The sequence below is a fragment of the Scyliorhinus canicula genome, chromosome 5, assembly GCF_902713615.1.
Source record: "Scyliorhinus canicula chromosome 5, sScyCan1.1, whole genome shotgun sequence".
Lineage (NCBI taxonomy): Eukaryota > Metazoa > Chordata > Chondrichthyes > Carcharhiniformes > Scyliorhinidae > Scyliorhinus > Scyliorhinus canicula.
Window position 1 is genome coordinate 128,665,834 of NC_052150.1, and position 17,202 is coordinate 128,683,035.

Below are 17,202 nucleotides of genomic sequence, written 5' to 3' on the forward strand. Positions count from 1 at the left end.
ATTAGAGATTGAAAACATTTAATTTAAAAAAAAAAAAACCTCTTGTACTCTGTTTCTCAAGGATCCCATATGCATTTTTAAGTTTTACTTGTTTGGCCACTTTCAAAGATTAGGTATCCTTTAGACTTGTCTGTTAACCCAGTCATATCAAAATTGTGCCTCAACTCTTGGGGAATCCTAATAGAATCTGCAATAGAGCATTAAAACAAACACTGCTTCATCGAGTGGTGTTTCCTTTCAATTTTGTGTAAATGGTCAATGATGTTGTTCTGCTCGCAAGGAACAAAGAACAAAGAAAAGTACAGCACAGGAACAGGCCCTTCGACCCTCCAAGCCTGCACCGACCATGCTGCCCCTCTAAACTAATATCTTCGACATATCCGGAGTCCGTATCCCTCTATTCCCATCCTATTCATGTATTTGTCAAGATGCCCCTTAAACGTCATTATCGTCCCTGCATCCACCACCTCCTCCAGCAGCGGGTTCCAGGCACCACTACCTGCAGTGTAAAAACTTGCCTTGTACATCTCCTCTAAACCTCGCCCCTCACTCCTTAAACCTATGGCCCCATAGTAATTGAGCCCTCTACCCTGGAAAAAAGTCTCTGACTATCCACTCTGTCTATGCCCCTCATAATTTTGTAGACCTCTATCAGGTCGCCCCTCAACCTCCGTCGTTCCAGTGAGAACATAGAACATACAGTGCAGAAGAAGGCCATTTGGCCCATCGAGTCGGAACCAACCCACTTAAGCCCTCACTTCCACCCTATCCCCGTAACCCAATAAGCCCTCCTAGCCTTTTTGGACTCTAAGGGCAATTTATCATGCCCAATCCACCTAACCTGGACATCTTTGGACTGTGGCAGGAAACCGGAGCACCCGGAGGAAACCCACGCAGACACGGGGACGTGCAGACTCCGCACACACAGTGACCCAACAGGGAATCAAACCTGGGACCCTGGTGCTGTAAAGCCACAGTGCTAACCACTATGCTATCGTGCTGCCCAAGCGAGTTTATTTAACCTCTCCTCATAGCTAATGCCCTCCATGCCAGGCAACATCCTGGTAAATCTCTTCTGCGCCCTCTCTAAAGCCTCCACATCCTTCTGGTAGTGTGGCAACCATAATTGAATTCAAGTGTGGCCTAACTAAGGTTCTATACAGCTGCAACATGACTTGCCAATTTTTATACTCAATGCCCAGGCCAGTGAAGGTAAGCATGCCGTATGCTTTCTTGACTACTTTCTCCGCCTGTGTTGCGCCTTTCAGTTATCTGTGGACCTGTACACCAATTTCTCTCTGACTGTCAATACTCTTGAGGGTTCTACCATTCACTGTATATTTCCTACCTGTATTAGACCGTCCAAAATGCATTACCTCACATATGTCCGGATTAAACTCCATCTGCCATCTCTCTGCCCACGTTTCCAAACGATCTAAATCCTGCTGTATCCTCTGACAGTCCTCATCGCTATCCGCAATTCCACCAACCTTGTGCCATCCGCAAATTTACTAATCAGACCAGTTACATTTTCCTCCAAATCATTTATATATACTACGAACAGTAAAGGTCCCAGCATTGATTCCTGAGGAACACCATTGGACCATTTATGGAATTCTATATTGTCATGGGAGTGCCCCTTTAAGAAATGTTTTGTCTTATCACGCATTGTGTGGGTGGAGCTGGGCTGTGGCTCTGAGTTGTACTTTCGCTTTGGCTTGGGGCTGTTTTCTGGCTTTGAGTTTTTTGCTTTCATTTTCACATTTGGCTGCTGTATTCAGACAGACAAGTATCTTGGAGTCTCTCTACATTTTAAAAGCGGTTTCCAGATTATGTGATAACTTGAAAAGAAATAACTGATTCCTGGAAGGTCTTGAATGCTGTGTGCTGGGCCACAGCTTTGAAAAGGGTTTTCTGGTTTATGGGATCTTGTTACTAAACTGGAACAGCTAAAGGGGGAATTTATTAAGGGTTATACATAGAGTACTGTAGCTGCGCGGAATATTTATGGTTGTAGTTGATAAAAATGCTTACTGTTTTTGTTTATAAAAATGTTAACTAAATTTGTAGAATAAACTTTGTTTTTGATTAAAAGTGCTTAAGGCCTCTGTTGAATAATACCTGAAAGGCAAGCCCTTGTACTCCTCTTAACCAAAATTAATAAACAGTTGCAGGTCAGGTGAACTCCATGATATACTTTGGAGTTTTCTAAACCCTGGCCCATAACAGTATTTTCTTTGTTTATCTCAAATGGAATTGATACATAGTTGTCCTGCCTTTTCAAATTAGCTTGAATGAGGTAGAGGCAGTTTATGCTAGCCCTTGACCCTTAAATCCACTCTGCTTCTGGAATTATTGATTTGGAATTCCAAATGTTGCAGATTCATTTTGCTACCTCCCTTCTCCACAACCCCAGCACCCCACCACCCAATCTCATTGCAAAGGATGAGAGGGATGTCACAGCTACACTCATCCCTTTATTTTGCATAATTATTTGAGCACTTTCCTTTGATTTTTATTCTTCCACAAGTGCAATATCCACTTGTCTGCCCCAAATACTGGGTTTTTTTCTGTTACAAAGAATCCCTACATTGCAGAAGGAGGCCATTTGGCCCATTCAAGTCTGCATCGATCTACTCCACCTATACCTGTAATTCCATAACTTAATCGCTACATCCCTGGACACTAAGGAACAATTTAGCATCTCCAATCTATCTAACATGCACATCAATGGACTGTGGGAGGAAACCGGAGTGCCCGGAGGAAACCCACAGACATGGGGAGAAGGTACAAATCCACATAGTCACCCAAGGCTGGAATTGAACCTATGTTCCTGGCGCCGTGAAGCAGCAATGCTGACCATTGCGCCACTGTGCTGCCCTGTTGGACAGAGCTTTCAGAGCATTAATGTTTTTGCCATAGCCTTTCCTGGTTATTGTGAAAATTTCCTAAATTGCTATTAGACTGTCCTACATTGGGCGCATACGTACAAATTTTCCAATAACCTTATTTGAATGTTCAGAGCACCAGAATTTGAGTTCATAACAGAAATGTTCTTTTCACTATACCACAAGCAAGTGAGACAGCACAAGAGTGAGGCAGACAAAGAAAAATGTTTGTCTCCATTTCATATAGCCAAAAAGGACGACAAGCAGGTGGGCGAAGAGGTGATTTGGAATATCAGAATGGGACCAAACTCTAGCGAAAAATATGCTCAAAGAAAAGACACCGCTTACGTTCAAAATTGATTTTCTGATAAAATAATTAACCACCAAGTAACTCTAAACTTCAGTTGAATTAATCAAAAGTTGCTGACTGAACAGCTGAAGTTTACAGGAGGGAGATTTACAGTCAAGCTAACTTCAGGTTTGGTCAGAGCTGCATTATTAAGATGTCTTTATAGTTTTATTATAGTCTTCACATTGAGGATACTCTCCATTGGGTTGTGTGGCACTACCACCATGCTAAATGGGAGAGCCCGATCTAGCAACTCAAGACTGGGCATCCATGAGGCGCTGAGGGCCATCATCAGCAGCAGAATTGTATTCAACACAATCTACAACCTCATGGCCTGGCATATCCCCCACTCTACCATCAACACCAAGCCAGGGGATCATGCCTGGTTCAAAGAAGAGTGCAGAAGAGCATGCCAGGAGCAATGTCAGGCATACCGAAAAATGAGGTGTCAACCTGGTGAAGCTACAACACAAGATTACTTCTGTGCCAAACAGCATAAGCAGCAAGTAATAGACAGAGCTAAGCAATTCCACAACCAACGCATCAGATCTAAGCTCTGCAGTCCTGCCACATCCAGCTGTGAATAGTATTAAACAACTCACTGGAGGAGGCGGCTCCACAAATATCTCTATCGTCACTGATGGAGGAGCCCTGCACATATGTGCAAAACACAAGGCTGAGGCATTTGCAGCAATGTGGTCCCCACCATCATAGATGTCAGTCTTTAGCCAATATGATTCACTCCACATGATATCAAGAAACGGCTGAAGGAACTGGATATTGCAAAGACTGTGGGCCCTGACAAAAGCATTGAAGACTTGTGCTCCAGAACTTGCCGCACCCCTAGCCAAGCTGTTCCAGTACAGGTACAACACTGGCATCTACTCGGCAATGTGGAAAATTGCCCAGGTGTGTCCTGTACACAACAAAGAGGACAAATCCAACCCAGCCAATTACTGCCCTATCAGTCTACTCTCCATCATCAGCAAAATGATGGAAAGAGTAATCAAAAGTGCTATTAAGCAGCACTTACTCGGCAATAACCTGCTCACAGGCACTCAGTTTGGGTTCCGCCATGGTCACTCAGCACCTGACCTCATTACGGCCTTGGTTCAAACATGGACAAAAGAGCTGAATGCCAGAGGTGAGGTGAGTGACTGCCCTTGACATCAAGGCAGCATTTGACTGAGTATAGCATCAAGGAGCTCTAGCTAAACTGGAGTCAATGGGAGTCAGGGGGAAAGCTCTCCGCTGGTTGGAATCATACCTGGCACAAAGGAAGATGGTTGTGGTGGTTGGAGGACAATCATCTCAGCTTCAGGACATCACTGCAGGAGTTCCTCAGAATAGAGTCCTAGACCCAACCATATTCAGCTGCTTCACCAATGACCTGCCTTCCATCATAAGGTCAGAAGTGGGGTTGTTGCGGACGACTGCACAATGTTCAGTACAAGTTACATTCGTGCCACACAAGTGCCAAGGAATGACTATCTCCTACGAGAGAGGATCTAACCATCACCCTTTGACATTCAATGACATTACCATTGCTGAATCCCTCACAATCAACATACTGGGGTTACTATTGGTCAGAAACTGAACCGGACTAACCGCATTAATACTGGCTAGGCCAGGGCAGGTCAAAGGCTAGGAATCCTATGGCGAGTAACACACCTCCTGACCTCCCCCAAAAGCCTGTCCACCATCAACAAGGCACAAGTCAGGGGTGTAATGGAATACCCTCCACTTGCCTGGATGGGTGCAGCTCCAACAACACTCAAGAAGCTCAACACCATCCAGGATAAAGCAGCCCGCTTGATTGCTACTCCTTCCACAAACATTCAAACTCTCCACCACTGACAAACAGTGGCAGCCTTGTGCACCATCTACAAGATGCACTGCAGTAACTCACCAAGGCTCCTTAGACAGCACCTTCCAATCCGACGATCACTACCATCTAGAAGGACAAGAGCAACAGATACCAGGAAACCCCACCACCTGGATGTTCCAATCCAAGTTACACACCCCCCTGACTTGGAAATATATCGCCGGTGCTTCGCTGTTGCTGGGACAAAATCTTGAAACTCCCTCCCTAACAGCACAGTGGGTATACCTACACCTGAAAGACTGCAGTGGTTCAAGAAGGCAACTCACCACCACCTTCTGAAGGGCAACTAGGAATGGGTAATAAATGCTGGCCTAACCAGCGACGGCCTGTAGCCACCTAAAATGGATGCTGAGCTACAAAAATAGGCCAAGCGCTAAGACTGCTGGGAAACAGACAGTTTAGCCAGAACAGCAGTCTGCAAAGAGCATTTTGCATTCTGCAGCAGCAGAAACCAGTTTGGGCTCAGGTGAGAAGACCTTAGCTAGGTGCAAATGGCAAAACGCTTTGCATGCTAATGAGGCAATCAGACCTGAACACCCACACAATAGATACATTTGATTCTGAATGGACACATTTTAATCAAGGCCCAGACATCGAGGCACCAGAAACCTCCAAACAAAAGGGCATAAGAAACGCCCCCCCCATCACGGAGACCCCCTCGCATTGGGGAATTAAAACAGTATCGATGAGGAATTGACCCAATAGGTAGAGCCCGCCCAAGAAGAGGGAAGGACAATGGAACCCCTATAAAAGATAGGGACCTCGTGTTGTCCGGTCTGCTTTTCCGTGCTCCGGCTCTGACCACGACCTTGAAGATCCACTCTGACTCCAGCCGTTGAGCACCAGCCGCCGAACCGTAAGTGCCAGTACGACGCTCGCTACGCGAACTAAGCCCGCTAGAACCCCCAGTGACCAGAACGCTTGCTGAAGGTTGCAGCCCAAGACCAGGACGAAGGCCTCGCTCCCTGACCTTGCCTGTTCCTGTTAGATAAGTATTCTGATTACTTTAGTTTAGTCATAGCTTAGTCTCTTAGTGTGTGCATGAATATTTATTATTACTGTATAATAAATATTATCGTTTGGACCTTACTAATCGGTGTATCGTCTTTATTACTTTGAACTTGACCTTGGAATACTAGTGACGTTGTCTATACGGCAACTGGCGACTCCTAAAGCTGAATAAATACATAAGACAGAGCCTAGTGGTGTTAAGCACTTGGAAGTTAATACACCCCAATAAACGCGTTTTACGCCCATAGCAAAACGTGCAACAGGCTGCATCCCGTAAATGAATTTTTAAAAACTGTGGACAGCAAACAATTCAACACCACCAAACACAACAGATATAACAAGATTGTTTTTATTGGAAGAAGTACTTCATCATGCTTTCTAGAACACTACTACAGCTCAAAATTTGGAAAACTCTCAATTGCACACGATGCACTAAAAACTGATGTTGTGTTTCCTAGACATAATTAATCACCAGGTGAAGCACATAGGGGAAAACTGGGGAAGGGGTACTTACTATATAACAAAGAACACTCAATTTTCTATTAATCTAAATTAACATGCAAAAATTAGGAGGACTCTGTCATAAGCGTGTAATCCACCCAGGCTGATTTTGCTCCATGTGCTCAGGTCCGACGTGCCCATGATCTGCAAAGCAAAATCTGCCCCACTGTGTGGGATTCTTCCACTGTTACAATGCTTTTACATGAAAAGCGAACAATCTGCAAAATCTTGTTTAGGCATTGGGGATCTTGCCGGCGGGTTGGAGACTCCCCTTCTCGATGTGGAGTGGCCCTCAATCAAAGGCACACAGACCCCTCCTCCCCTCACCATACACATACCCAGAAGTGACAAGTTGGCCACACGGTTTTAGCTAGATTGATATTAGGGGCAACAATCTGAGGCCCTTAAGTGGTTAAGTGGCCACTTAAGGACATCAATTGGCGGCAGGACAACAAGGTTACCCATGGGCTTTCACACCTATAACTTAATTCTGGCGGATGCGGGGAGGGTTCAGATCTGCCATCATCCCGCATAATTAACTTCTCTTCCCATGCCAACCTCATCACCAGAGAGCAGAGGATTCCGCCCAATATTTCAGCAAGAAATCGGCATTGCCACTTTTCAGGAAGGCTCGTCAAAACCACGTGCTAATCAGGCAGTGGCAAGGCTATTGGTGCGCCTTCTCCAGAAATCAAGACTTGGAGGTTGAAGTTTTGCGTACCAAGAGTTTCTGGCCAATTAGAAGATTGCAGCTTTTGTGCTCAGCAGCGCTACAAGGGAGGCCGTGGCTGCTGCCAGAAGGACAGACACCGGATTCCGTGGATTGCAAAGTGATTCAGGCCACAGGTAAGTAATGTGGTGGTGGTTGGTTGCTGGTTTCTGGGTGGGGGCTGCAAGGCAAGAAGTGTAGGAGGGTCGGCACCAAGAGCAGCGGGGTGGCTTTCTGAGGCACTCCCCTTCTCGATGTGGAGTGTCCCTCAATCAAAGGCACACAGACCCCTCCTCCCCTCACCATACACATGCCCAGAAGTGACAGGCTGGCCACACGGTTTTAGCTAGATTGATATTAGGGCAACAGGCTGAGGCCCTTAAGTGGTTAAGTGGCCACTTAAGGACATCAATTGGCGGCAGGACAACAAGGTTACCCATGGGCTTTCGCACCTATAACTTCATTCTGGCGGATGCGGGGAGGGTTCAGATCTGCCACCATCCCGCATAATTAACTTCTCTTCCCATGCCAACCTCATCACCAGAGAGCAGAGGATTCCGCCCAATATTTCTTGCAGAACAAGAGGAAGGTAATGACGGGCTTAAAAGTAGATAAATCCCCAGGCCCAGATGAATTGCATCGCAGGCTGCTGTGGGAGATGAGACAGGAAATTGTAGGGGCTCTGACGCAAGTTATTAATCCTCTCTGGTCACGGCAGAAGTGCCTGAGGACTAATGTTGTTCCACTTTTCAAGAAGGGTGGTAGAGATAAACTAGGGAATTACAGACCGGTGAGTCTTACGTCAGTGGTAGGGAAACTGTTGGAGAAAATTCTGAAGGGAAGAATTAATCTCCATTTAGAAAGGCGTGGGTTGATAAGGGATAGTCAGCATGGCTTTGTCAGAGGAGGTTCTGCCCAACAAATTTGATACAACTTTTTGGTAAAATGCAAGTGTGTAGATGAAGGAAGTGCAGTTGATGTAGCTTCAATAGATTTTAGTAATCCTAAAGGTCCCCTATGGGAGGCTGATTGAGAAGGTTGAAGCTCATGGAATTCAAGGAAAATTGATGAGATGGATCCAAAATTGGCTTAGTATTAGTATACAAAGAGTTATGGCAGAAGGTTGTTTGAGTAACTGGAGGCTGGTGTCCAGTGACATATATATATATATATACTTTTAATTTTTTAAAATTTTATTTTAATTTTTATAAATTTAGAGTACCCAATTCATTTTTTCCAATTAAGGGGCAATTTAGCGTGGCCAATCAACCTAACCTGCACATCTTTGGGTTGTGAGGGTGAAATCCACGCAAACACGGGGAGAACGTGCAAACTCCACACGGACAGTAACCCAGAGCTGGGATCGAACCTGGGACCTCGACGCTATGAGGCAACAGGGGTAACCCACTGCGCCACCGTGCTTATATATATATATATATATATATATATATATATATATAAATGTTATGGATGAGGACGTTGGGGGGCATGATAAGTAAGTTTGCAGACAACATCAAGATTGGTAGGCTAGTTAACAGTGAAGAAGATGGTCATAGGTTACAGGAAGATATAGATGGATTGGTAAGCTCTGCAGATCAGTGGCAGATGGTATTTAACCCTGACAAGTGTGAGGTGATGCACTTTGGAGAAGAAACAGGACAAGGGAGTATGTAATGAATGGCAGGACACTAGGAAGCTCAGAGGAATAGATAGATCTTGGGTACTTGTTCACAGATCCCTGAAGGCGGCAGAGCAGTTGAATAAGGTAGTTAAGAAGGCATGTGAGACACTTGCCGTTATCAGTTGTGGCATAGGATAAAAGAGCAAGGAGGTTATATTGGAGCTGTACAGAATTTTGGTGAGGTCACAGCTGGAGTACTGTGTGCAATTCTGGTCATCTCACGATAGGAAGGAGCTGATGGCACTGGAGGGGCAGCGGAAAAGATTCACTAGGTTGTTGCCTGGGATGGAGCATCTGAGCTATAAGAAGTGACTGGATAGGCTGGGAATGTTTTCTTTGGAGCAGAGAAGACTGAGGGGGGATATGATTCAGGTGAATAAGATTACGAGAGGTTTGGACAGGGTAAATAGGAAGCATTTGTTCCCTTTGGTTGAAGGGTCAATCACAAGGGGGCATAGTTTTAGGATGAGGGGCAGGAGATTCGGAAGGGATTTGAGAAAAATAAATTTCATTCAGGGTGATGAGAATCTGGAATGGACTGCCTAGGAAGGAAGTGGAAGTTGTAAACCTCACAACCTTTAAAAAACACTTGGACAAGCACTTGAAACACCATCACATTCAAGGAGAAGGGAATAGTGCTGGGAAGTAGGATCAGCATGAGATTAGGGGTAGTTATTGTTGATGCAGACTCAATGGGCCGAACGACCTTTTATGAGCTGTATGACTCTATGACCATGACTCTAACAATCGTGTTACTGAGCACTAACTTCAGTAACATCTCGTCCATATGTACCTACCTTCTTATTGCTAATTTTAGAACATGCAGCTACTTTTTCCAGGAATGGTCAGAAATAAAAAATGAGCATTTTCATTACATGCTATGTTTAACATGGATCAAAATATTACTTAGCAGCCATTCATTCCTCTTTATCAGCTGCAACTAGACAACTTTTTCTTTTCAAAAACTGCATGGATTTTTTTTTTAAAAACACATTTTATTCAAACTTGTATCAAAGTAGGTTACAGCAAATAAACACCCCGGGAAACATTCTTCCCAACAATCAACTACATACAGTTTGTACAGATTTTTCTCCTTTTTCATCCCTCCCTCCCCATCACCCACCCCCCTGCAACGAACGGCTCCTCAAACATGGTCACAAACATTCCCCACCTATTCTCAAACTCCTCTCCTGAGCCCCTTAACTCATACTTTATCTTCTCTAACCGCAGGAAGTCATACAGGTCACCCAACCATGCTGCTACCCCCAGTGGCGATACCAACCGCTACTCCAGCAAAATTCGTCGCTGTGCAATCAGAGAGGCGAGGGCCAAGACATCGGCCTTCCTCCTCTCCATGAGCTCCGGCTTCTCTGAAACCCCAAATATCGCCACCAAAGGGTCCGGGCCCACTCCCTCCTCCACTATCCTGGCTAAGACCGCGAACACTCCCACCCAGAATCTTCCCAATTTGTCACAACCCCAAAACATGTGCGCGTGATTCGCTGGCCCCCGCCCACACCTCTCACACTCATCTGCTACCCCGTGAAAGAACCCACTCATTCTCGCCTGAGTCATATGCACCCTGTGCACCAACGTAAACTGTATAAGGCTCATCCTTGCACAAGAGGAGGTCCCGTTTACCCTTTGCAGTGCCTCGCTCCATACTCCCCAATTGATCGCTACTCCCAACTTCGCTTCCCATTTCTCCTTGATCTTCACCACCCACTCGCCTCCCTGCTCTGCTCCCCCAGCCACTTATATATATCCCCAATTCTTCCCTCCCCTTCCACATCCAGAAGCAGCAGTCGCTCCAGCAGGGTGTATCCCGGCAATCTTGGGAACCCCTTCCAGATCTTTCGTGCAAAGTCCCTAACCTGTAGATACCTGAACTCACTACACCTCGGCAGCTCTATCCTCTCCCTTAGCTCCTCCAGATTGGCGAACCCTTCCTCCAAATACAAATCCCTCACCTTGACCAGCCCCACTTCTCTCCTGTATACCGCCCATACAAAGTCAGAGATGATTGTGTCCACTTTCTGAAAAAAGGGCTTTGGTATAAAAATCGGGACAGCCTGAAAGATAAACAAGAACCATGGCAGAATATTCATTTTCACCACTTGGACCCTCCCCGCCAACGTTAAGTGCAGTGTATCCCACCTCTGAAGATCCTCCCAGGCCTCCTCCACCAGCTTTAAGTTACAATTATGGAGCCCTGTCCATTCCCTCGCTACCTGGATCCCCAAGTACCTAACCCTATCCCTCGCTACCATAAATGGCATCCCCTCTAAATTAGCCCACTGTGCCAGCTCATTCACCGGGAATACCTCACTTTTCCCTACATTCAGCTTGTATCCTGAGAACCCTCCAAACCTCCCAACAGGCCCATAATCCTTCCCATATTATCCAACGGATCCGAAACATACAGCATGCCGGCATAGAGCAACACCCAATGCTCTCTCTGTCCCCTCATTATCCCCTGCCACTCTGCCGACCCCCTGAAAGCCATCACCAATGGCTCTATGGCCAGCGCAAACAGCAGCGGCGACAGCGGGCACCCTTGCCTCATACCCCTGTGTAAGTCAAAGCTTTGTGAGCTCATATCATTCGTCCTCACCCTCGTTCTTGGCGCCACATACAGCAACCGCATCCATGCCACAAATCTCGGCCCAAACCCAAACCTTCCCATAACTTCGAACAAGTACCGTCACTCCACCCGATCAAATGCTTTCTCTGCATCCATGGACACCACCACCTCCGGCACCAGAGCTCTCGACGGATTGAGCACCACATTCAACAGCCGTCTTATACTACTCGTGTGCTGCCTGCCCTTGACGAAGCTTGTTCGATCTTCTGCAACCAGCCCCGGGACACAATCCTCCATCCTCCCCGCCAACAACTTAGCCAATACTTTCACATCTGTGTTCAATAGTGATATGGGTCTATACGACCCACATTCCACCGGATCCTTCCCTTTTTTTGGGATTTGTGTGATTACTGCCTGCTTCATCGTCTCCGGCAACTCCCCCTTCTCCAGTGCTTCATTAAACGCCCCCAACAGATGTGGTGCCAGGTCCGCCGCAAATTCCTTATAAAATTCTGCTGGGTACCCATCCGGCCCAGGGGCCTTCCCCGACTTCATACCCCTGATACTATCCAGCACCTCCCTCAGCCCCAGGGGCTTCTCCAATGCCTGCCTCTTTGCTTCGTCCACCTGGGGAAATTCCAGCTCGTCCAGAAACCACCCCATGTCGCCCTCCTCTCCTCCTGGGTCTGCCTGATAAAGTCCCTGGTAATACTCTCTAAATGTCTCATTTATCTTCCCTGGCTCTGACATCACGTCCCCAGCCCCAATCCAGATCTTCAATATTTTCCTGGATACTGCCTGCCTCCGCAGGTGGTGCGCCAGCATGCGGCTCGCCTTCTCCCCATACTCGTATTGCACCCCTCTTGGCCGATGCAGTTGCCCTACCGCCCTCCCCGTTGTCAGCCTGTCAAATTGCCCCTGCAACTTTTTCCTCCTCGCCAATCCCTACACAGTGGGCACTCTCGAATATTCCCTGTCCATCTCCACTATCTCACTCATTAGACGGTCAAGTTCCACCCTCCTTTCCTTATTCGCACGAACCGTAAATGAGATAATTTCTCCCCATACCACTGCCTTCAGTGCTTCCGAAAAATGCCCGCCGACACCTCCCCATTCTGACTGAACTCCACATAAACCCTAATCGCCAGCCGCACCTTATCCCAAAAACCTCCATCCGCCAACAACCCCGAGTCAGACCTCCACCCCGGCCTCTGCTCTTGTCCTGTACTGAACCGAATATCCAGACAGTGGGGTGCACGGTCCGAGATAACTATCACCGTATACTCTGCCTCCTTCACCCCAACTAAAATCTCCCGACTCACTCGAAAGTAATCAATCCTCGAATAAACCTCATAGACGTGTGAAAAGAAGGAATACTCACTTACCCCTGGGTTCTGAAAGCGCCATGGATCCACCATACCCATCCTCTCCATAAACCCCCCCCCATCCCAGCTCTCTTGCCATTCGTACCTACCCATCGACCTGGGGCTCAATCTATCTACCCTCAGCTCCAGGACACAGTTAAAATCTCCTCCTATGATCAAGTGGTACGTGGCTAAATCCGGGATTGCTGCCAGCAACCCCCTCATAAAACCCACATCATCCCAATTTGGGGCATACACATTTACCAACATTACCGGTGCCCCTTCCAATACCCCACTCACAATTACATATCTCACACCCGGATCCCTCACCTCCTTCGCACTCACGAAGCCACACCTTTCGATTTCAAATCAAACCCCGAGTGAAAAACCTGCCCGACCCACCCCTTCCTTAACCTAACCTGGTCCTTCACACGGAGGTGTGTCTCCTGCAAAAAGACAACCCCCGCTTTCAAGCTCCTGAGGTGCCCTAACACCCGCGACCTTTTAACTGGTCCATTCAGTCCCCGGACGTTCCATGTTACCAACCTTTCCGGAGGCTTGCACCTCGAATCCCCTCTACCACCCGTCATCTTCCCCACTTAATTCCTGCCCCTTTAATTCCACTCTGTACCTAGCCCATCCCAGATGGACCCTTTCTTTGCCCTTGACCATATCTCTCACCCACAGCCGCGTCGCAGAAACCTCCCTCCGCTTTTCCCCTTCTTCCCCCCCCCCCCACTTCCCCTATCCCGGCCACCCCTCTTGGCCTTCTCCCTTACCACCTCACTTCTGTTCACCAGCATAACCTGCTAGCGCGGCTGCAAAAACTGCATGGATGATAACAGAGGCATGTACAATATTAAAGGTCTCTCCGAGTGGAAAACCGATCCAGTTTAAACTGGAAAACTGACCTGTTCCACCATATTTGTCTGCCATGTTGATGTCGATGTCTGATTTTACTCTTAACATTGTTTGAAGGACACCATCACTGCCTTTTCCTGCTGCCCACATAAATGCAGTGCGCCCTTCCAAGTCTGGATCATCTTTCACTGATGGATGATTCAGGAAGACCTCAACAGTCTCCTATGCAAAAAAGATCTGGATTAATTTCACACAATCTGCATTCAGTATTCTATAAACTACACTACCTTTCAGCAATCTATCATACCCACTGTTCCCCTTTTTGTTATGCACCAGCTGTTGAAAATGGCTTGAACTTTATAGCATCCGCTAGTGTATTTGAAGGCTGGGGATTGCAAAATAAAATGAGTGACCTTCCTGCTGTCTCCCATTTTATAGTGGATGAGGAAGGTATCAGGTAGCTCCCACACATCATTGGTCTATTGAGGTCCTTATGTTGCCAATTAGTGGCCACTTAAGTGCCTCATTCCACCTGTGCTGCTATTTACACATGAAAGGGGAAGGCGCAGATCAGACGGGTAGCCTGGCATCTTTCACTGCACATGTTGCTATCAGACAACAAAGGGTGTCGGACAAGAGGAGATGTCGGAGGTACCACCACCCCACCCTACCTCTGACTTTAACCCTCTCATCTGGCCTCTCAAACACAGCTCCCCCCCCCCACCGGGGTTTGCTAACTTAAAGTCTCGGCTCCAACCCCTCCTTTTCTTTGGGATTGCTGGAGGCCCAGCAGTGCCCACTGCTCAAACCTGGCAACATATTCCCGTAGGATGGTAGCAGTTTACTAGTTTATTATAATTCTAAATTTTATCTTTGATAATCAATTTTTTAATCTGTTCAATATTAAAAGCATGAGTGGTCTCAACATTCAAAATTTATTGACTGCAGAGCTGTTGGCCAATCAGATTGGCTGCCAGCTCTCTGAGGTGGGACTTCCTCCCAGATGGGGGTGGAAGTCACACCCTGAAAAAACTAAGGCTGCTCCCAATGTCAAATGTCTGCAGGGCTGTCAGCGATTGGATGGGCGAGCTATCAACTTTTCAGTCCAAGTAATATGGCGGCCCGTAAAATTCAGCCCAATGATTCTGATGTTGCATTTTACATAATTCCTCTAAACCCATCTTTTGTTTCTTTTCTTCTCCCATTACTACCTGTTTTGCCTTGTACCATCATTTTTTTAACTTTTATCTCCCTGCCTTCCACTCCAGAACAGAATTCTTTCCTTTCCTTTCTTACCATGCTTTTGTATTTGCTTAAAACCCATTTCATGCAGAGTTTGCAAGGACATTTTCAGTTAAATCATACGTTGCTGTGGCCATTCATGAATGGTTTCATTTTGTTCCTGAGATTCGATTTTCCATTCTATTTCTGGTTTAAAAATTCTCTGTTCTTTTATGAGATGTTTTGAAATCTTTTTTGGCTATTTATTTACTTGTTACTTTTATCCTTTAGGTTACTGGTGGTGGATTTCCAATTTCTTTTAAACTTTTCACTTAATGACAGGATCACTGCATAAGTTACAGGTACAATAAATTTTGAATGTTGAGACCACTCATGCTTTTAATATTCAACAGATTATGAAATTGATAAACAAAGATAAAATTTAGGATTACCTAGCATTATAATAAACGAGTAAACTGCCACCATCCAAAGGGAATATCATATTCTAATAATTTCCTTCACTTTATTGAGGCCATTTGCATCCCAGATGCCTTACTATTGAATATATTGGTGTACCCAAGCGTTGAAAAACCATTGACAAGGTCCCACACAAAAGACAGCTACTTAAGCTTGAACCGTAATTAAAGGCAATACCTGAGACTGGTAAGAAATTGACTAAACAGGAAAAAGCAGGTATTAATGAGACTGAGAAACAAGAAATGAGTGAATGGAATTTTTCAATGATGGGATCTGTACTGCTTCTAATCTATAATGAGCCAATTCGATGTAATGAGTATTTCCTGTCAAATTAATTGAGTTTACAGTTATTTATGTACACATGATGCAACAACTTCAGGAGAGGGTCAGAATGTTTGAAATTCGAACATCCAAAAGCTGCTGTGTGAATAGTGCTGCTCCTCTGTTGGCTTTGCATAAAACCGCATAAAACAGAATCTCATTATTGGCTCACAATTGAAATGCTTTGAATGGGGTGGAGATTTTTCACTTATTAGTAAATATAATCTAGGATTGTGTCATAGATACAACTAAACTTGCCAGGTTTTAAATGTTGTTTGGGAGTTTTAAAATGTATGATTTTAACTTAACTTATCCTCATCTTTTTCCCCTCTGTCTCTGATTCCATTCATTCAATTCCGCTCTTTACTGGTTAGCACTGCTGCCTCATAGCGCCAGGAACCCAGGTTCGATTCTGGGCTGAGGTGACTGTCTGTGCGGAGTTTGCACATTCTCCCAATGTCTGCTCTAGTTTCCTCCTACAGGCCAAAGATGTGCATGTAAGGTGGATTGGCCATTTTAAATTGCCCATTAGTGTCCAAAGATGTGACGGTTAGAAGGGGTTACAGGGATAGGGCAAGGTGTAGACGTAGGTGGGTGCATTTTTGGAGGGTCAGCACAGAATGGCCTCCTTCTGCACTGTACGGATTCTTGGACTCTATATCTGATTTTCACTAAATTCACCCATTGAAATGTGTAGTTCCCCCTCAGTCTTTGCACCATTAATCTCCTAATCCCTCAATATCTTTGGTAAAGGAGATACCTAGTTACTAGCTCTTCTTACACAGGCCCCAGATGCCCATTTTGTCCCTGCTCACACTTTCAGTAACTTGTCACACAAAAAACTCAAAAGCCTAAACATGCAAGAGCAAGTCCAACTAACAAAACACTGTTCGATGCCTTGGAAATTTATGGTCTGTTACAATATCAATTTAAAAAACTAAATTATCAACATTTTTAGGTGAATGCAAACTAGAGGGTAAGGCACAAAGACAGACAGTAGTTAATTAAGACCTACAGAACAAGTTAGATAAAATTTGGATGGGGCAACTACTGGCACAAGAAATTTAACATGGAAAAGTTTTGTACATTGAAGAAAATGGGTTAAATATCGCTCCATGAATTATAACAAACTACAGTACACAATATTTTCCAATGAGAGACGTAAAGGTGAACAAGAGGAAGTGAATAAAGATTTCAGTTAGAAACAGGAAACACATCTTCTAAAAGTGAAGCTGAGAAAAATCTAGGAGCTGTAAACGTCCAGTCACCGCATAACATTAATCAACAAAACAAAGTACTATATTGTCAGATTCGTAAAGCACAGTTGTCACACTAAAATTGTGAGGTGCT

General features: G+C 45.5%; 1 protein-coding gene across 15 annotated transcripts in view; it reads right to left on the reverse strand.

Moving 5' to 3' along the window:
• The window catches only part of invs (inversin), a 433,677-nt gene that overhangs the window by 216,689 nt on the left and 199,786 nt on the right, over window positions 1-17,202 (reverse strand). For all 15 annotated transcript variants that reach the window (XM_038797635.1, XM_038797640.1, XM_038797627.1 and 12 more), the window contains one exon: window positions 13,884-14,055. In XM_038797635.1, the coding sequence (XP_038653563.1) occupies window positions 13,884-14,055 (172 nt within the window). The remainder of the gene's footprint in view (window positions 1-13,883; window positions 14,056-17,202) is intronic.